This window comes from Castor canadensis, chromosome 11 (genome assembly GCF_047511655.1).
Source record: "Castor canadensis chromosome 11, mCasCan1.hap1v2, whole genome shotgun sequence".
Classification (NCBI taxonomy): domain Eukaryota; kingdom Metazoa; phylum Chordata; class Mammalia; order Rodentia; family Castoridae; genus Castor; species Castor canadensis.
The window spans coordinates 96,896,968-96,917,905 of NC_133396.1; the positions used below are offsets into that span (position 1 = coordinate 96,896,968).

The 20,938-nt window shown below is 41.1% G+C and overlaps 1 protein-coding gene across 6 annotated transcripts in view; it reads right to left on the reverse strand.

Moving 5' to 3' along the window:
- Pbx1 (PBX homeobox 1) overlaps positions 1-20,938 on the reverse strand; it is a 296,763-nt gene that overhangs the window by 16,575 nt on the left and 259,250 nt on the right. For 4 of the 6 annotated variants that reach the window (XM_074047608.1, XM_074047611.1, XM_074047610.1 and 1 more), the window contains one exon: positions 11,083-16,274. The exons of the other annotated variants lie outside the window; for them this stretch is intronic. In XM_074047608.1, coding sequence (XP_073903709.1) covers positions 16,182-16,274 — 93 coding nt within the window. In that variant the 3' untranslated portion in view covers positions 11,083-16,181. Of the gene's footprint in view, positions 1-11,082; positions 16,275-20,938 lie in introns of those variants that run through there. 6 annotated transcript variants of the gene reach the window in all.

Consider the following 20,938-nt stretch of genomic DNA (forward strand, 5'->3'; position numbering starts at 1 on the left):
GTAGACTTCTCTTCTTATTGTCCTAATTTTAGGCACAACTTTGCTATCTAAAAATTGAATGCTGGAAGGATGAATGGATGTACTAATCTCTACGAGTTTGCACTCCTCGTTGAGAACCATAGTCATCCCTCAGTATCAAAGGGGGATCAGATTCAGGATCCCAGTGGGTACCAAAATCTGAGGATATACAAGTTTCTCATATGAAATCACATAGTGTTCTCATATAACCTGCATGTATAATTCTGTATGTTTTAAATTATCTCTGGATTACTTATGATACCTAATGCATTGTGAGTGTTAGGTAAATAATTATCATGCTACATTACTTACAAATGATGACCAAAAATTCTGAATATGTTCTAAATATGTTTTTCTCATATCTTGATCATTCATTGTTGATTGGTTGAATTTATGGCTGCAGTACCTGAGAGATGCCTAGCTAACTGCACTTTGTGCAGGCACTTGCTGGGGGGAATAAAGATGGAGTGGAAATGGCATCAAGGCCCCATAAGGTTATCCCTTCTCTACCTCTCTAACCTCTTCATTTTCACTGGGGACTTTCCCTTGTTTTCCCTGGCTAGCCTGCAGGTCCTGGTACCTGCAGTTTGTCTCCTGCAATATAACCCTTGTACCTACTCGTCCCTTTGTTTTGAACTCTCTTTTCATCCATCATTACATATTTTACTAATTTGTCAGTTTGAACTTGAGAGTCCACTGCTCAAAAAGACATTGCTGACCCTGTTGACCAATTCAGTTCTCTTTGCTGTAGATTCTCAGTGGTCCGTGTCACTTTAATTCATATTAGAAATCAGAGTTGCAGGTTTATATCTATCTGTGTGAATAATTAATTGAAATTAGGCATGCCCACTATTCAGTGGACACCTGAGAGCAGAGACTAGGTATATTTATTGTTATTTCTTATCCCCAGCACTTGGAACAACACACAGTTCACAGCAGGCTCTCAGGGAACATTTGGTGATCAGAGGAATGGAACCTCTCCCTAGGGGTCTCCATTTCCTATGAAATGGACATCCCTGAAGCCCCCATCCCATCCTATCCAGTCACTCCGTGACCTATTACCTTTGCCATCCACGGAAATGTGTGTGGCCATTACAGCAAGAGATGTCCACAAATCTAGGATGTAAGACTGTTCAGGGCAACTCCCCACCAGGGCCCAGTGTGGCTGTGGATTGCTGCTGTGTTCAAGGCAAAAGAAGAAAGGTGAGATCTGAGATCATCACTCATTTCCTTCCTTTGGGGAAACTTTTTTTTCACCCACACTCAGCAAATGATGCTCTTGTACCAGTAACAAATGTCAAATGCTTTGCCTGGGACTTGGGGGAGATAGGACATTAGCAGAGGAGGAGCAATTCAGTGAAAAGGACAGAATTTCTGTTTAAGGACTGAGTAACAAATGTCACCCAGAGACTCTAGGGAGATAGTTTTGCATCAGCAACCACTTTCACAGAAAAAAAGAAATACACCCACGACTACTTGTAATCACTTTGTACTCCCCTGCTCCCTGGAATCTTCCATGGACTCTCCTTCTCTCACTTTGACATGATCCCTAACTCTCCATGCTGTATTATCCATGGGCAATTGTCCTGGCTGGACCAAGTCCTGGGGAAATAGCTGGGGGACCAAGTGAGCAGCAGATAAAGCCTTGCACTATGACACTTTCAACAGCATTGCTAATCAGGATACCGCAGCTCCAGCCCATGGTAGTTTGGCTTCTGGTACATTTCTTTGTTCACTTATTTATGTGACAACTGTGAATCCAACTTTGTGGTAAGTGAGGGAGTTGTTCAGTCTTCTCCCATACTAGATTATAATTGGAATAATGTCTTCTTCACCTCTTTATTCCCACAGAATATAAATGTTTGCAAACTGAGCTGAAATCAGGGTGTTCTCAGTTTACAAGGGAGGCAGAGAGTAAATGGGTAATTGCAACATAATATGGTGAATAAACAGTGCTGTTTGGGCAATAATCTTCTTTGGGGACTTGTGGGAAATGGGGGCCATAGGCACTGAGCCCTGAAATCCAGGAAATGATTCTTGCAGGAAGCAAGGCATTCCAAACATAAGGCACTGTGTGTGCAAAGGCAGTTTTTCAGGAAGGCAATAGACTTTATTCCACTGGAATCTTCTCTGGGTCCACACAACCCCCATCTACCCCAAACACAGCAATCACCTCTTCACTGCTCTCCCCATTACCAAACTTGCTTGCCTGTAGTCTAGTCACAATACTGCTGCCAGAGTCATGCTCTGAAAATTTAAGTTGCATCGTATCACTCCTCTGTCCCTACTCTCAAGGGACTCTGGAATCATTCCTCCAGGAACAGCCAAAGTCCTCATCATGTTTGTCCTTTCATCTACCATTTTTCTGACTGTAACTCCTAATAGCCTTTCCCTCACTCTTTCTAATTCAGCAATCTCGGGCTCCTTGCAATTCTTCAAAGTACTAGATGTACTCTTGCCTCAGGCCCTTTGCACAGGCTATTGTCTGTGCTTGGAATAATCTTCTCAGGCATCCTAATGGATTGTTCCTTCACCTGTTTCAGCAGTTAGATCAAAATTACCTTGTCTGCCAGTCCTTTGGACCATCCTTCCTTGATCCCTGCCAGCACTTCCATAATGATTTCTTACCTTTTCCACCATTTGATTTGCTTATTTATTTTGTTTGCCATCTATTTCTTCTCCCACTGGAATCTAAGCTCCCTCAAAATAGGGAATTTGATGAAGGTTGTATCCCTAACAGCAAGTCTAGTGTCTGGTACATGTGTGTGTGGGGTCTTTGTTTGATATTTGTTGAGTGAAGGAATAAATGAATAGATAGTTGAAAATACTATGCACTCAAACCAAACATGAAGGGATACAGAAGCCCATTGAACAATTCAGGATCTCATCTTATAATAACTGGAATTCCTGAAACAAATCTCAGTCTGAATGTTTAGATGTGAGTAGGCACAGCTGCTCTAAACAAAACTAGGGGGTTAAGCTGTGGAAATTTGTCTTTAACCTGCTTCTTGCTTTCTTTCTCTCTAAGTACCCTGTTTTTTGGTTTCTTATGACCATGGTGGCTAGATCCTACTTTTGGACTGGGACATGTCTCTACTGCCTTACTGAATGGCTTCAATTTCTCCCTCTTCTTCTTCCCTCATCCCGTAACATTTTCCCTTTAACCTCTTGCAACTGTCTATATTTCTTCTCCTCCTTTGCACTTTCTACCTCCTCTTCCTCCTTCTCATTGTCCTTTGTTTCTCTCCCTTTCCTCCCTCTTTTCCTCTATTAGTCTCTCCCTCTCTCCTCCATCTTTCTTTTCCTTCCTCTCTTCCTCTCTTCTTTTCTCTGCTAGCTGAGCACCTATTAAGCATATAGCATGTGCTTTCTCCTGTGTGTGAGAGAGATCTGGTCCCTTGAGTTCTGTCAATTTTTGTGAGGAGATAAGATATTTCAGAGCAATTCAAGACAGGGCCAAAGACATACTGGAGGAAATCAGAGGAAGGAGAGATGGTTCCAGAAAGGAGAAAGGTTTCATAGGATAGATGGATACCTACTTGAAGAATGAGCATAGAAGTAGGTTTGTGAGTATGGGAACTATTCTATGTGGCTGACACCATGGCATCACAAGCAAAGGCAAAAAGGCAAAAAAGAAAGGAAGAAGCATGGAATTTAGAAGTGCTAAGAGAAGAAAAATCTAGTTGGGGCCAACAGCTTCTACCTGAGTACATAAAAAAAGAAGAAATATTAATGAAGGCCCCTCAGAATTCTAAATATTTTTCTCTCTTCTTAACATTTTTTATACAGAGCAACTTAAATCTACATACATATTTTTAGAGAACGTAATTGCTGAGGGATCTTAATGATCTTGGTCGCTGGTGAATTCCTGGCAATAGGCTGCCTTAATAAGTATTGTTTGAAATGTGTGGAATTGAATTCTTGCATGATGGGAGAAGGTAGAATAACCGTATTCCAGGTCTAGGAAGGTTTCACATCAGTACTGTCATCACCTCTGGGTGTTAGGAATTCTTGTATAGCATCCTTCTACTTCTCCTTGATGGTACAAGAGTTAAAATAATTATGGCATGACATGTCTGCAGTGACTCTCTTGGGTTTCCTATTGTTCTACATCTTGATGACATTAATTCCTTCAAGTCACCAATAGTAAAAACTTTCTAATTGTAACTCACATCTGTTGCCATAAACCCAGTCTAATTCGACTTCCCCTGGTTTATGGCTTTATTCATGAATATCATCAGTATTTTAAATTCTTGCCCCAACTAGTAAACTGAAGGATAGAATTATAATCAATCCCAAAGACCCAGAAGTATCAGTTGGTTTTTGTTTAATCTTTAATTTTTTTTTTAGCTAGTCTTCTATCTCTTGAGCTCAAAGCACATAGAATGTATTCAGCCTGTGCTTGTTTATTGCAAAAATGCAAGTTAGCTGCCCTTCTGGTGACTATGATGCCCTTAGCAATACCCACCCACCCCCAAGAGAGCAGCCCAGGGGACTCAGAATCCTTAGCTGAGATTTCACTATCAGCAGAGGGGGTATTGGCAATGCAAGGTAGATCCCAAGGTGGGGTGCAGATAATCTGAATAAAGCAATACTATGTGAAAAGGCAGGACTATTGTCCTAGGAACAGAAGAGCTGGTTTCATGTCCCTGAGGGTCAAGATACAGTGGCTTGACTGAAAGAAATTTGGGTGCACAGGATGAAAGGTTAATGTGATTGTCACTCTTGCTTTCTGGAGCTAGATACAGAGAGCCCTGCTTGGGTACCCAGGCAATGCAGACATGCAGGAAATCAAGGTTCTCCAGATGTGCCCTCTTTGATATGCCTAGAGGCTGGTATGGGCCAAAGACTTTCTGTGCTTCCTCCATGTGTGTCCTGCATTCTTTAAGTCAGTTCACAGCCCTGCATTTGGAGAGCAGTTTTCCACTCAGCTACTGTTCCTTATATTGACTGGTGTAAAGCTGGAAATCCCTAACCTTCAACTGAAGTTAGATTGGCTTGGAAGACTTGCAAATACACCCAAAGACTAGCATTTGGAGAGCTTGAGGGGAGATTTTACATATGGAAATATTGAAATATTTTATGCATCCTTTCTCTCTAAGGTGAAATCTCCACTACTTTGAGAGTAAGAAGCTCAGAAAATGAGCAACGGGAAAAAACAAGGATTTAACGAAAGTATGCAAAACACACTTTAATTACCTTACAGTTTTGCCCCAAACCAGCTCTGCCTATTTCATTCCTAGGCATCAAGTTTGTTATTTGTATGAAGAATCATAAATTTTCTTAAAAGCTTGGGGTATCTAGCAGGCTTGGATATGTCTGCCCACATTTAATTAGACCATAACGGTTTCTTTGCACCGCTTCATTCATTCATTCATTCATTCATTCGTGTGGGCCTTTAGACTGTACTAAGCACAGTAAGGGTCACACTGCCATCACACACCCCAAATTCTTTTCTTTTTCTTTTATGGAAATACGGGATTTATGAAGGAAACATTAGTGAGACTTCAGACCCCTACAACAGGAATGCAACTTCGCTCTTGTGGGTTTCAGAAACTTAGATTTGTGCTCAGTTACGTTTTGTCTGTCTGTAGGTGTGCATGTATATGTGTCTGTGCATGAGTGTGTTTTGTGCATTATGTGCATGCATGTATGTTGTGTATGCGTACCTGTATGTGTTTGCATGTGTGCACATGTATGTTTGTGTGTGTGCATATGTGCACACATGTATGTGTGTGTGTGCATGTGTGGCTCTCATAGTGGTGGAAGGGCATTTCCTGATGCAAAGGAATGGGGCCCAGGTGTTCATCTACTCTTAGGTTAATGTAAGGAAATATTTTAATGGCATTTTTACAAACCAAAGGTTTTAAAAGACATCTTGAAGGCACATACCTGTACTACTTTGTGCCTAGGAGTCAGGTTTACGCTGATAGTCAAAGAGAAATGGGATCAATGAGCTTTTTTTTTAAACTGCAATTTTATGATTGAAATAGAAGCAGTGGAAAAGTGAATGAGCAATGGTGGAAGACACACTAAGCAGGAAATAATGGGAATTTCTTCAGAAATGGGGAGATCCTGGTAGCCAAGGTGAATGGATTTTTAAAAAAGAAAGAAAAAGAGATTATAACCATAATTATAGCTCCATATATATAAAATGTTCCATATATATATAATGGAGCTAGGAAAGAGGGGAGTAGTCTTACTGCTACTAATTCAGGGGTGGCAATGCATGCAGAGATAATAATAAACACATTTTTACTGTTTATTGTGTATCAAGCATTGTTCCAAGTATTTTATATATTAGCTTATTTAATTCTTCCAACAGCCCTATGGGATAGATACTAGTATTAACTCCATTTTATTGATGAGGAAACAAAGACACAGAGGGATTAAGCAATTTATCTGAGTCATATAGCCAATAAGCAGATCTAAAATGGGAAATATAAACAGATTGAGTATTACTTATCCAAATTGCTTGGGACCAGAAGTATTTTGTATTTTTTTTTTATTTTGGAATATTTGCATAGATGGAATGAGATATCTTGGGGAGGGGATCTGAGTCCAAACATGTAATTCACTGTATCTCATACATGCCTTATATTCATAGCCTCTATAAAATTTTATACAATTATTTTTAGTGCGTTTGCCTTTTGACTGTGACAGATCACCTGAGGTTAGGTATGGAATTTCGCACTTGTGGCATCAGCTTTGTGCAGAAAATTTTTCAGATTTTGGAGCATTTCAGATTATAGATGCTCAACCTGTATTTGGCCTTTTCCCTGGTTCCTGATACAGAGCAACTATGTCCCTTGGAGTTTCCTGAGTGATAAGAGTGATAGAACAGTGCTTTGTTCAAAAGAGGTGACTGTTGGCAGCCCACTAGGTAGCTTCACAGTGGGGGCTGGTTGCCTGAAATACCATAGCTTCACTAGGAGTCTGGAACTTTTCACCCTGTCCCTCAATCTCTGTGTCAATGAATCAATCATGTCTACTAAATGTAACATCAAGAAAAAATCCCTAAATAATGGGTCTGGGGAGCCTCTGAGCTGCTGAACACATCCCAATGTGGGGAACCCACAGAGACAAAAATCTGCTGTCAGGGTCCTCCCAGACCTCACTCTGTATACCTCCACTTGGCTGTTCATTTGTATACTTTATAACAAATAAGTAAATGCAAGTGGAATGGGTTCCTGAGTCTCATGAGCTGTCTAACAAATTATTAAATTTGAAGAGGAGATTGCAACAACCCCCAATTTACAGTTGTTTGTCAGACTTATGGATGACTTGGCATCTGAAGTAAGAGTAGTTTTGTGGGATCGAGCCTTTAAACCTACTTGAAGTAGTTAGTGTCAGAACTGACTTGGCTTACAGTACATTTAATTTGTGTTGCAGAACTGGAGAAATGGTTGGTGTGGAAAAACTCTCCTTTGGTCACATCCTCATTTGGTGTTGGAAGTGGTGTCTGGAAGAAGCTCGCTGACTGTGGGAGAGCTGGGATTCAAGTTGGTGTAATCTGGCTATTAGGAACTCAATGAGCAAGCTACACACATTCCCCATGAGAATGTCTGCAGGAAGCACCCAAGGCAGCAGATAGAAGCCAGTGGTGAAGGCAAGTGGAGATGTCATCGTTCCTGACTGAAAAAGGTTCATTAGTTGATAACAAAAAATGTGGACACATTTGAGAGAGAAAATCAGGAAGACCAGAGTAAAATACTTCGAGATTATTAGTGAATTTTAACATAGCAGTTACTGTGTACAGGGAAACAGGCAGTCTCTGTGTTGTGAAGGTATAACCTAGGGCTCTCACGGAGGTCCTGGGGGCATGGAAATCTCTGCAGAGGGGCTGTTGGGGCATCAGTGACTCATCCTGGATATGGAGATCATGGGAAGACAGATACTGACTGTGGAACATGGCTGAATTCCAGGAATTAAAGGTGAGTAGGATTAATCTGAAACAATGGAAGCTTTGGACAGATGCAGAATTTTTGAAAACATTTTCAAAATAGAATTTAGAGTAGCTAGGCATGGTGCTGTAAGCCTGTAATTCCAGCATTCTGGAAGAAGAGGTGGGATCACTAATTCAGGATTGACCTGGACCTTGTCTCAATTAAACAAAATAAAACAACAATCCCTCCCAAAATAATAGAACTTAGAAAAGTTTGTTAGGAAAACAAATGTCTGGGTTCAAGAACAAAGAGAGTAACCTTTACACAAGACAGAGAAGAGATGTAACCAGGGAGAGGAGAAAGTCAGAAAAAGTTAAACTTTGCTGGTTCTGCATAAGAAGAGCTGGGGAATAACAGGAGAGGAACATTGGGGCAAACTTCACAGGGATAGCAGAGAGGAAAGTTTCTCCAGCTAGTGACTCACAGCCTAGGACCCCAGGACTGAAGGAAGGCGAGGCTCTGTGGGGAGAGGTGCAGGGGAAGAAGCCCAGCTTTCTGCAGTATCAACAAGACTGGTTGTGTTCATGAATTGAAGGTTGACTCCAGTGGAGACAAGGGGAAGTGTGGAGGGGATCATAAACTGGATGCATTGTGCAGAAGGAAGTAACAGAAGTCCCAGTGGTACAAGATAAACATAGCTGAGATTAAGAATGCAGGGGTTAAAGGAAAATGGAAATTGAGATATATTTTAAATGTGTATATGAAAACCAAGGGGAAGAAAAGAGTCTTCAAGTAAGTGTGTGGACTAGAGGGGACCCATTTTACATTTCTGAATTTTTCACGAAGCATGAATATTTCAAAGGTCCTTCTCAGAAACAGGAGGCAGGGTGCATAGACAGGATTGTTTCCCCCAGGATGGAGGAAGCAGAGTATAAAATTAACCTCTTGTTGATAGCCTTTTCACAACATGAGACTGGTACCTAAAGACTGAAATAAAGCTTCACTTTTTCGTGTGCTCTCTTGTTTTCTCATCAAATCATTAAATCTCTGCTAAGGTCACTCATTAGTAATAGCCACATGGTACTATGATCTAAATCCTGGCACCTTTATTTTGCTGTAGGGACCAGGAATTTGCTTGTTTTCTCAATTCTGTGGATAAGAACTGAAGCCTTTTAAATGACTTTCCAGGAAAAGTGAAATACTTGAAAGATCAAGGTTGTATTAATGGAACTTTGGAGGGACCAGAGTAGCCACCCACCCCCCAACCCCCCAGTTGAAGAAGCCTCTGCTGCCACTGTACAAGGAAGGCCCCATACTCTACTTGTGGCAATGGTACTGTTGGAGAATGAGCACAGTAGGAAATCAGAGAGCAGTAGATTAACATCTCTTTGAATTTTAGTTGATAAGAGAGAGGAGGATTTTATTTTGCACTTTAATTTCTCTCTGGGTACTTATTAATGGGAGATTCATATTCAAATGTATGATAGCACTTAAGGCCTTTATTTTATCTACAAGTGCATATTGATAATTTATCCAAGCTACATGAAAAAGTTTGGCTGGGCAGGAAGGGAGGAGGAGAGTGACTTTCAGCTTAGGATGCAGTGAAACCTAAACATGAATGAATGGACCCTGCTGATCTATCTGGAGCCATCCAAGAGCAAGAGCTGAATCGTGCTTGCCTGGGTCCCAGGAAGATATACAAAGCTAGTGGCTCTCCAAAGCATGCCATCTTGAGCACTGCCACTGCCACAACTTTATGGTTCCTCTCCCCCGACCCCACACTGCACAAGGAGGCCATGGAAGTCTGCTGAGGCTAGAAGCCCTGGCCTGCATTTCATTGGCCTTCGTGGTCCTTAGGCTGCTTTTCTTTCTGTGTGCATGGCACTAGTTTTTATGAGAAGGAAGCCCCCACAGCCCAGCCACATACTTTGCTCTGGTCTTCTATTCAGAGCCAGGTGAGCTCTTGCTCCTTGCTCACCTACTGGACAATCTCATGAGACTGACTCTTGTGCCACCCTCCATAAAACATTTGCCTTAGGCTATTAGGTGGGAGGAGTCCTACTGGGAACAGCTTAGTACCACTCTCAATAATGCACTAGGTGGGTGAGTCAGATCCACAGTTCTCCATGCAATTGGGAAAGGAAGTCGTCGGAGTCTGCCTTGCATACATGAATACGTCCCTATGTTTAAATCTGAAGAGAGAACATGAGGCCTCTGCTTTGGTCCCTGGCAATGCTTGCCAAATAGGTTTATACTTTCAAAGTCATTGGTAACTTGTCTATTATTAAAAATGATAACTTGGATCCCATTGTCTCTCCATCTTTGATCTAGATTCTATTGGTTAGAATCATGATGGGGAAAAGCGGTAAGTGGTTGGTACCTCAACTTTCATTCCTAGGGCTCCCTCTCCTCCTAGGAGAATTACAACATGAAAATGAGAAAGCAACAGTTATTTAGAAGAATAACCTGCAATACCTAGACAAGAAGTTCCATCCTACTCCATGGGAAGATGGTGTTGAAGGCTGGGGCAAAGACTTATGGCATGGAGGCTGCAACACTTGAGACTATAACTGTAACATACTGTAACCTCAGAGATCAGGGGGCCAGTGGGAATGCAGACAAACCACTGGGAGAGATACTTAAATGGAATGGCAGCCATAACAGAGAAGACAGCTGTGCAGACTTATTGTAGTGACATCTAATACTATTTGAAACCTAGATTTCTTCACTTGAAACATTTCTTGGAAGCACAGTTTTCCTTATGATCAGATCACAGCAGGCAAACAAAAGTAAAGAAGAGTCATTGGGAAAACAATCATGACTTAGGCACTTAGAATTTGTTGTTATGGATAAGCAGACAAGATGGGGTGCTCTTAACCTCCCGTAGCACAGCTAGTTTGTCCAGAAAAGATCCTTCCTTTCTTTCCTCCCTCCTTCTTTCCTTCTTTCCTCCCTTCTTTCTTTCATTCCTTCCCTCCCTCCTTCCCTTTCCTTCCTTCCTTCCTGGATAGGCAGGTGGTCCATGAGTTCTTTGCCCCACTCCCATAGTATGCAAACCTTACAACTGTTGATAAGGGCAATAGTTTAAACCATATTCCACACTAACCCACGTATATTTTGGGAAGAGAAGTTGCTAGCATGTAAGAGAGGAAATTTGTACAAAATACAAGTATATATATATATTTTGCAACAAAAGAAACTATTTATTTGGAATATGCATTACCAGTACAAATTAGGAGACTGTAAAACCTACACCGTGTTAGTATCATTAAAGAACACAAAAGTTCAGTTGGAATCCAAAGGGTCAGAAGCCTGTGCTCTCACAGAAGCAGAAAAGCTTAAGTTTTCAAAACCGAAACAGAGCAGAGCTTTGCAGGTTTATACTCTGAATAATAAGAAAAAAGGAGGGGGAGGAGGAGAGGAAGATAAAACCAACAACCGAAGGAAAGCACTTCCAAATGAAACGCCAAAGGCAAGAAAAGAAGTAATAAGAGAGAAAAAGGGGGAAACATTCAATGTTTTATTTATTTTAACAAAAGCAAAAAAAGTTTACAAAAAATAAGTTTCCAGAAAGCTTTGAGCTAGGAATTGAAACCACCAAGGTGATGTGAAAAGCTCGTCATTATTTTGTTATGACTTAAAAATAAGAGCACAAGTGTTTGGGTGGAACTGCCTCTTACAGCATTGCTCCACAAGTCTACATTCTCTCTTCATGTTTCTTGCTTAAATTCTAGCTTTCTTAAAACTTCATTTGTTGAATGAGAAGTGTCTAAAATTATGTCTTCTAGATAATATTGCTTTCTTTTTCCTATAATTAATAAAAACATTCTGAAACAAGCCACTTTATGATTTGCTTTAAGCAGCCATCTAAATCGGAGGTTAATAAGATGTGCACTCTCAGCAAATCAAACTTAGCTTCTGAGCATGAAAGTTACAGCATTGGGTCTGATTCAGTATCTCAGCAACTGTTCATACAAATCAGAGCTCAGCGGGCTGACTGGCCCCACATCTGCTTCCTGGATCTGCTTTATTGGGCCAATGGTGTTCATCACACTAGTACCTTCTGTGGATTCTTATGGAAGAAAAATCCTCTCTAGTTAAAGAGGACTTTTAACTGGAATGTTATTATTAATTAGGGAGAAAGAAAGCACTTGATTGCAACATTCAGAATCAACAAAGGCAAAAACCTTTTCCTAAAGTACAAGAAGATCCTCTGGACTGAATCCTTGAATGTTTGAAAAGTGAAAAGGAAAAGCAAGTTCCTGACTAGTTTTCTCAGACTGCAGGAGTGCCACACACTCTGGAAATGCAGGTAAGCAAAGAGACATCCTCGATGGGCTTTATCTTTGTTTTTGACCTTAACTCAATTTTGAAGTGAAGTAGAACAAAGAAACAGCCTATTCTACCATGTCATCTTTTCACATCACCTTGTATACATTTTTCAGGAATAAAAACAGTTAAGATCATAATTTTGACAATTAAAAAAAGCACCCCCCTCAAATAAACAAACCAAAAATAACACAAAACAAAACTTTTTTTTTTTGTATTTTTAAGAGCAGGAATAAAGGAAAGAAAATTTATTTCTGGGTCTCAAAGTTAATAAACATAATAACGTGTTAGGTTGTATCTATTATGCTCACTATTCCAACCTTTTTTTTTTTTTTAGTTTACAAAATGAATTACTGTCACTTTTAAACATTGTGAAACAAGAAATGGATGTGCACAACTCGACACTTTTCTAGCATTCTTGAACTAATTCACAAATGCAAGAAAATAAAAGAAAAATGGGGGAAATGATGAATGTAGGTAGTTCGGTGTTAAAAACTAATGCAGGAATGATGCTCATTGTCACAGAAAGAAGGGGAAATTCCCCATCCTGTTTTGCGTGCTATGAGGGTCATTTTAAAATTTTTTTTATTATAAACACTATTAAATTCAGACCGCTTTTTTGGTTTTTTTCTTTATCTGAATATACAAGAACATTCATTATCAAATGTTCATCATCAATACTACAAAGAACGAGACACAAGTCGCAAGAAACAATGGAAAATGTTAATAAAGCTGAAAGAATCATTGAGTTTTTTTTTGTTTTTTTAAGTTTTTTTTAAATTTGAGTTTCTGTAGTTTCATCTTTTTTGGTATCGAAGTCAGGTTTTTCTGGGCAGAAAAATAAAGGGCAGAAGGAAAGTTGGGAGAAAAGGTAACCAGCAAATAAAGAACAAAGACAGCAAAATAAAAAATAAATTGAAAGAAGGTGGCAGTGGCTAAAGTACTGCGCAGGAGTTGATTCCACTCTAGAGGGCAGGGGTTTGGGATGGAAGGAAGGATGTAATGAAGAGTTACAAGGTGGGCAATCCCAAGGTCTAGGTATCATTTCTTGAGGGAAATTTGCTGTCAGGAAAAACGGAGCACTCCCACTTCGATTAGAAAATGAAGGAATCCAGACACATTTTGGTGTCTGGAGTTGACTGGCTATGAATTCCCAGGGAGCTATTTCCAGAGTCATACTCTTTTTCTCCACCCTTAGGCTGCCAGTGTTTTCCAGCCTTGCTTATCGCAGACAGATCTCTTGGCCACCATGTTGGAAGTGATAGTGGGTTTGGAGGGGGGACTGTAGGAAAGAGGTTGGATATAAAGGGGACCCAGTGAAGTGCTGGGTGGGGAAGATGCTGTGTCATGTGGTCAGTGCAAACTACTGCTGAGAGAGAAACTCTGTGCAAGTGTAGCACCGCTCTGGTATTTTTCATTAACTTAATGTGAAATTCAATCCAGATCTGGAGTCATTCTTCTTGTTTCTAAGAGAACCTCCATGTGTCTCTTTTGTATTCTGCCCCAAGTAAAGTGATGTGATCCAGTCATGTTCCTGTGGGAATAGCTTCAATATAGTCTTGTCCCCACTAAGACAAAGTTCTCACCACTACAGAATTGTCACAAAGATGCTCCTTCTAGGCACCTGTTTGATCTAGCCCTGGTCTGATTATGGCATAGTTGAACAGACACACTTTTTCTAGTGCTGTTGGTCATCTAGGCATACTTTTGCTTTGCCAAATATTATCTCTTTGCATTTCCTTCAAATACAGATATCCTCAAGTTTCTTAGATAGCATCCTGAACTACCCCCAACACACGTAGAGGAGCGTTTCCTATTCATTACTGTAGTATAATGGAGAATTGTATAACCTTGTTGGTTGGTAATCTCCAGACCTCAGAGTCTTGTACCTCTCCCAGGAAGCCTGCCAAGCAGACTAGATGTGATAGGAGACAAGTACTTGCAAGGCCCCATATGGGATTCAAGTACAAACTAATAGAATGAGGTCCTATTTTTCTAGTTTGGAAGCTCTTCTCTAGCCTAAGAAATCAAACAGGCAAAATCAAAATCCAAACCAAATCAAACAAAAACAAACAAAAAAACCTAAAAAAACAAGTCTTTTCTTGATCATCATGGTAGTGACATTAGGGCAGTGATGGAAACCAGAAGTTAGAATAAGAAAAATACTGATTGTTCTAACATAGCATGAACCTATTTATCTTAGGGACATTACTTCCATTGATTCCATATTTATACATTGGTTATGAACAAAATCAGTTTCTTCAGTCTTTCACAAGCCTCTTGGCAAGCCAAGCACAGTAAGTCCATTTCACAGATGAAGAAAATCAGGCACTAAGAGATTTGACCACCTCCCACTGAGTCAACTGTCAGAGCTTCTATCTTTATTACTGGCAGAGTTGTCTATGAAGAATATAAGCTCAGGTGATATTTGAGAATAGTTTTCTAGTACATGCTATTTTGTTGGACATTCCTAGGGAATTTAATCACTGAGGTGATTTAAATGAAAACATAGGTGCCCCTTTCTTATGATCCTCATGTCTTCAAATTAAGTTAGCAAAAAGTTCATCTGAAGCATGTTCTTATACCACTTTCTTTTCCAGAGGAAGAGGTCAGGATCAAGAATGTGTGTTTCAGTACAACATTTTGGATAGATAATACAACGTGCCTAATATAAAAATAAAAATAAAGCAACCAAATCCATTATAGACATTGTAAGTTCTGTGTGGGGCTCCCTAAGAGCTCTAGAGGTGGTATAAACAGGAATGGTTCAGCTGGAAACTTGACCTTTATCACAATAAAGTTGTGTGTGTGCCATTCTGTAAATTTATGCTGATGGCTCTACAGGTCTTGGAAGCCTCAGGCACATATTGTTTCTCTGTGTCAGCAACCTTCACTCAGAGTTGCTGATTACCTCTCTCAGGCTCACCATGTACAGTTGCTATCATTACTAATGTACATATTTGCACACGGCATCTTGGGAAAGTGAAGGTGTGAGACTATGAATGTGTCTACATGTGGGTCTTTGTGTGTGTGTGTTTGTGTATGTGCACATGCATGTGTGTGAGGGACGGCTGAAGCCCTTCAGGGTCACAAGCTTCTCCTTACTAGTGCATTCGTCACTATACGTAACTCAGGCCTGATTTACAGTAGGTTCTGAAGCTGTTACCTATATGTTGAATGGTCTCCAAAGACTGTGCCTCTGAAACCAAGAGCCAGTAGGAATCCTATCCTTGCTATTCCTTTTTCCCTCCCCTGCTGCCTGATCCTGTCCGGAACCAACCTACTAGAGCTGAAACTGGAAAATGTGGCTCCTCTAGAAGCCCAGCTATGGCAGTCCCCAATGAACATCTGGGCCAGACGGAAGAGGAAGGAAGTGTTCCAATCAGTACTGCCCCCAGGGAGGAGGAGTAAGAGGCAGGGTGGTGGGGAATGCATAGGGCAATGTGGCATACTCCTGCTAAGAGGTAGTGAGAGTAACAAGAGAATCAGAAGGATTGCCTGTAAATGTAGGGATGAGGGATCCGAGTGAGGTAAATTTGGCTCCTCAAACCACCAGCATGAGAACGTACAAACACTTTTATTATTTTCTTTGTGTTTCTTTTCCTCTTTAAATTCCTCTAATCATTGAAAATATCCTTCAGTGATGTAATAGAGGGTGGGGCCCCGGGAGTCTAGAACAGAGGGAGGGGGAAGATGACGGAAACCAGGCTGCCAGCTGGAGGCAGGGAAGGGTGGCTTCTACCCAGAAAACAAAGGGAAGAGAGTATAAAGAAGTGTCCAGATTGGCTGAAATAGCATCCCAAAGAAGAGAAGAGAAGGAGACTCTTATTGTGTTTGCTGATTGCTTCGACCTCCAGTCTGACCGCTTCAGCGTTGGGAGAGAAACCCTCCCTCCTGCCCCTGCCCCAACTGGGGCCCAGGGTCAGCCGGGATGCGATTGCTGGGAGATCAGTTGGAGGTATCAGAGTGAACACTGCCGGGGCCTTCTGTAGGGGAGGTCACTGATGAAGGGGTAGTAGCATCCTGCCAACCTCCATTAGCCTAGAAGGGAAAAAGGGAGAGAAGTCAGTCCTCTGCCATCGGGCGGCCGTTCTGAGCAGACAATGACAACGAGGCAACTTGTGTAAAGGGCCCAGCATAGTGGCTGGCACACGGGGACACTCACCAGATGGTCAGCTGTCATTGTGGCTGATAATGTTCCCCTCCTCCCTTGTGTTCAGATCCTCCCAGTGAGAGTTTGGACCCCAGGTTAACACCTTCCACTTGTGTAATGTGTTTGCATTTCTCAAAGACTTTGTAATTCAGTCCTAGCCACCAGTGGAACAATGGCTTTCCTGCAGGTCCAGAGACCTGAGGGATTTTTGTTTGTTTCTGACACTGGTAACAGCTAGCCATTGACAATGCTGAAGGAACTTCATATCTTTGGCCTTGGTCTCCCCTTTTGGAAAATAAGAAGGTTGGCCAAAGGCTTTCTGAGGTCTTAGAAGACCTAGAAGCCCTGCCTATTTTATGTGATTCCAGGTTTTTCTTCTATGCAAGATTCTGCACTAGAAGCTCTTGAGCATATAATGATGAGTGAGAAGTGGTTCGTGTCCTCAAGGAAGGGGGTAAGACAAGACCATGAATGAACTATAAGCCAAGGCAGAACCTAATAAATGGCAGAGTGCATTGTTTTGAAGGTTCAGTGAACATCGTACCACATTTTGCTGGAGTATCAGGAGCTACTGTACTTCATGGAGGAAATGCTCTTTGAGGTGAGCTTTGGGAGGATGATTCAAGTAAGACAGGGTAGCCAAGACCATAGGAGGAATTTCTATGAATGCATTGGAGAGGTAGCCAGATAGGAAACTACAAGCTTGACTGATGTTTGAAAGTCATTTTTCTGAGGCTCTAGATCCACAAGCAATCAAACAATGGAATTGTTCTGAAAGGATTTGTTTAGTGATCACCCTTTCAAAAAAACATCCCAGAGCTAAAATAATTGAAGAATAATTTGTGCAGTAGTTAATTCATGGTACACAATTCAAAATTGTTTATGTTTTATAGCACTTAAATAATTATACTAAAAAATGAGTCCCCCACTCCCAATTACTGTGTTCTTTGCAGTTAACATACCTCGACTGTGGAAATGTTAGTGTCGAGCAGACCAGGTCTTAGGTATCTCTGATAAAATACTTTCTATTGTACTTTTCTCTCATTTTATTCTTTGAAAAATTTGGAATAGAAGGGACAAATATTACTATTCCAATTTGGGAGGGACCACCTTTTCTACTCTTATATAATTCACAGTATGTAAGTGAGTGTCTGGTATTTTTATAGATGCTGACAAACGTGTGTTCACATCTCACTTATAGGAGAGCAGAGGTACAAGAGAAAAGCAGGCTTCCTGGACCAGGGCTGAGACAGAACACAGCCCTCCTAACCTTTGAGTCTGGCTCCTTTTTTCTCTGTCCTTTTCATCATCTTGGCTTTCTTTTTCATTGGCTCATCCAAATGATGCTCAGGAAAGCCAGAATTTTAAATCAAAGCAGCTCCTACCAGTAACTTAGCATGAGCGTAGGTTTTTTCCTCCCTTGACTAAGGAGCAGATCTGGATACCAAGGGTAAATGCTCATCCTAAGCATTGCCAAGAACACATTTGCTCCATCCTAGTCTAACGAATAACTGCTCTGAGCTCCAACTGCCTACTCCTTTCTCTGTTAGAGGGTGTCTCTCTTTTGTTTGTGTTAGGGAGATTTGACAGAGATCAGTGTGGTCAAAATGAGAATTCTCCCTTTTATAACAGAAGGATTTTCTACCTTTTGGGAGTCAAGACTCTGTAGTATAATCCAAATTATGAACAGAATTAATTCAAATTCTTAATGAAGATTTGTCACAGGGAGGCGATGAGTAAGACCATATATATTCTGGTTCCATTTTAGGCTGACTGAGAATAGTGATTTACTTATTTTTTTCCCCCAAAGAAAATATTTTAATGTTGTTTATCCTTTTTCTTGAAAAAATAAGATATGCCTGTTACAGAGTATCAGGAAAATAGAAAACTTAAAAAACAAAATATTCAACACCCATAATTCTACTACTCAGAGATAATTACTGCTAGCATTTTGATATCTATCTAGTCTAAAACTCTTTTATATGTGTATGTTTGCCAGATATTTAGATAGACAGGGAGCAGTGTGAAGGGTGTGCATGGGGTATTCGAGTGGGGGTTGGGGTGTGTGTGTTGGTGGAGTGGTGTGGGATTTCAAGAAAACTTGGCAAAGGTACTTTAAGTCCAATGCCATGAAGTAAAGTACTGGTAAAAAAGAAAAATGTCACGTATCTCAGGATCAACCTGATATGAGACGAAAGCATTAGAAAAAAGCAGCCATGTCATGGCGAAAAGGAGTGTTACTGCAATGGTTATAAATCCTCGTAATTACCATTATTTAGCCATGTTATAATTCCATTAAGATAACAGGATAGGCTGCCCCCAGTGAAGCCCTTAATAAAGAAGATTAGCTCTGTGATGTTTCACTAGGAAGGGATTGGCAGGGCATTCTATATTGCCCAGAAGTTCTGGTAGACTTTATCTCTGGGCTGAAATAACTCATAGAGAAAACACTTGAATTCTTCTCTTAAAAGTTCTGTTTTCTCAGGCCAGTGTGCGAGATGAGGCTATGGAGAACTCACAGGTGGCAGAGACAGGAATTAGTTCAACCTGATATCAAAATTAACATGTTAATTATGCTATTTGGCCCAGTGAAGAAGAATATATAAAACACGTAAACTAACCCAACTCAGTGTACTCAAGACTCTCTCACAGTAGCACACAGAGTCCTAGGCTCCAGTAGAGTTCTGTGGCCTGAGCCACTTGGGACTGATGGTCACCCCCACCTCAAGATACCCTAACTATGATACCCTACTTCTTGCCATATGTAGGACACTGTATCCTATGGGATTCAAGCTAGACAAACACAAGGACTTCGTAGAGTAAACAAGTGTGATGCTGGCAGATGTGGGAGGATTTGTTTCTCTGGAGGTGATTGTCTGCTGCCCTGGCTGCTGAAAACCTTAAGATCAGAAACTAAGTGCAAAGCTGACTTAACTGGGTTTCTCGTAAATCACGCTGGCTGCTTCAGCTGTATCATTCCAACTTTAATGTAAGACATTCAGAGGCTGCATCGTCTTGGGAAACAGCTGACCTCGCTTACTGCAGTTAACCCTGGAGAGCAATTCCTTCCCTCTTCCTGACTGAGGGTGAATATTAAGTAGGAAGCTCCGCCCTGATGTGTTTATTTATCTCTGGGCACAATGAGAAAAAAGGATGCTCTCTTTAAACAATTGGGTGGGGATGACAGGAAATAAGACTTTTTCTTTTGCACCCCAACTTCCTCTTTCTCTCTCTGATGCAAACTATCCTCAAATTAGCTCTTCAAATTGCTAATGTCAGGAACCACACTGACATTTTTACCTCACACAGGTTGGAGGTAAAAAAATCTACAAAATCAAATTTGTCCATTTTATTTCTGAATACATCTCCGATGAAAGAGAGTCTACATTTGCACTGAGGTCTTACAGGTAATTCTGTGGTTGGGAAGAAAGACTCAATCCAAAGCCTAAAGTCTGTGGAGCAGGCTAGCCTAGAACCTCCTGGAGGGAAAAGCCGAGAGAAGATAAAATTATAACAAAAAGCAGTAGGTGTCCAAGACCCAAAACCCCATATTTTAAGAAAAATACAAAGTGAAGATATTTGGGAAGGATATGTTTCAAACAAAAATGGCTATTTATGTTCTGATGAGTTTGGCAACATACAAATTTTTCTAGAAGCCTATCCATCCAAAGGTAAGTCATGCCTGACTGAGGAGGGAGAGCCAGCTAGCTAGTAGCCAAGGCTGGGACAATGGTGGGTAGGAAAACCTCCGTGGTTTTTCCTGACAAAACACAAGGAACCAAATTCAGCTTGTCTTTTCTCTGCCACCCTCCTTGAACCAGAACAGGGGCCGTATGCAGTTGTCTCTCCCTGGCAGTTGTGGATCCCATGGAGCTTTTAGCCCAAAGCAGTGGTGCTGGGCTGACAGGGCCTGTCCCATCTCCTCCTCCTTCCCGCTCTTCCCCTGCGCTTACCTTAGCAGCTCACCATTGATGCAGAGAATTCATCACCTGATGTGACAGCCCAAGTGAGTCTGGCACTAAGAAACTCTCATTTGCAACCCAGAAATACGCTGAGGTGCCACAAATCGGCTGATGTCAGCACGGAGTTGAGCTAGATCTGCATATGGGCCAGATGCCATTACCAGAGATGCCTTCAGCCTGGGTGAGGAGGTGTACGTGCTCCAGGCCCTCAATTACCCAGACCAGTGGGACTGGCCAGGTAGCAAAACAAAGGAGTAAGGATGCATTCTTTCTCCCTTTCTCTCTCTCTCTCTCTCTCTCTCTGTGTGCACAAGTACACACACACACACACACAGCCACTAGCCACCACTATATAACTCAGTAGAGGTCATGCCCTGTATCCATCATTTTCTTTTCCTTCCTTTTTTTTTTTTTTTAAGTCAGAGTCTCTTTATGTCACTCAGACTGCCTTCAAATTCAAGATCCTCCTGCATCAGCCTTCCAACTGCTGAGTTTACAGGCATACCCCACAAAGCTTGGTCTCATCTATCATTTTTCTATCAAGTTAGAAGAACTATGTTTTCCTGATATGCTTAACACTTTCTCAAAAT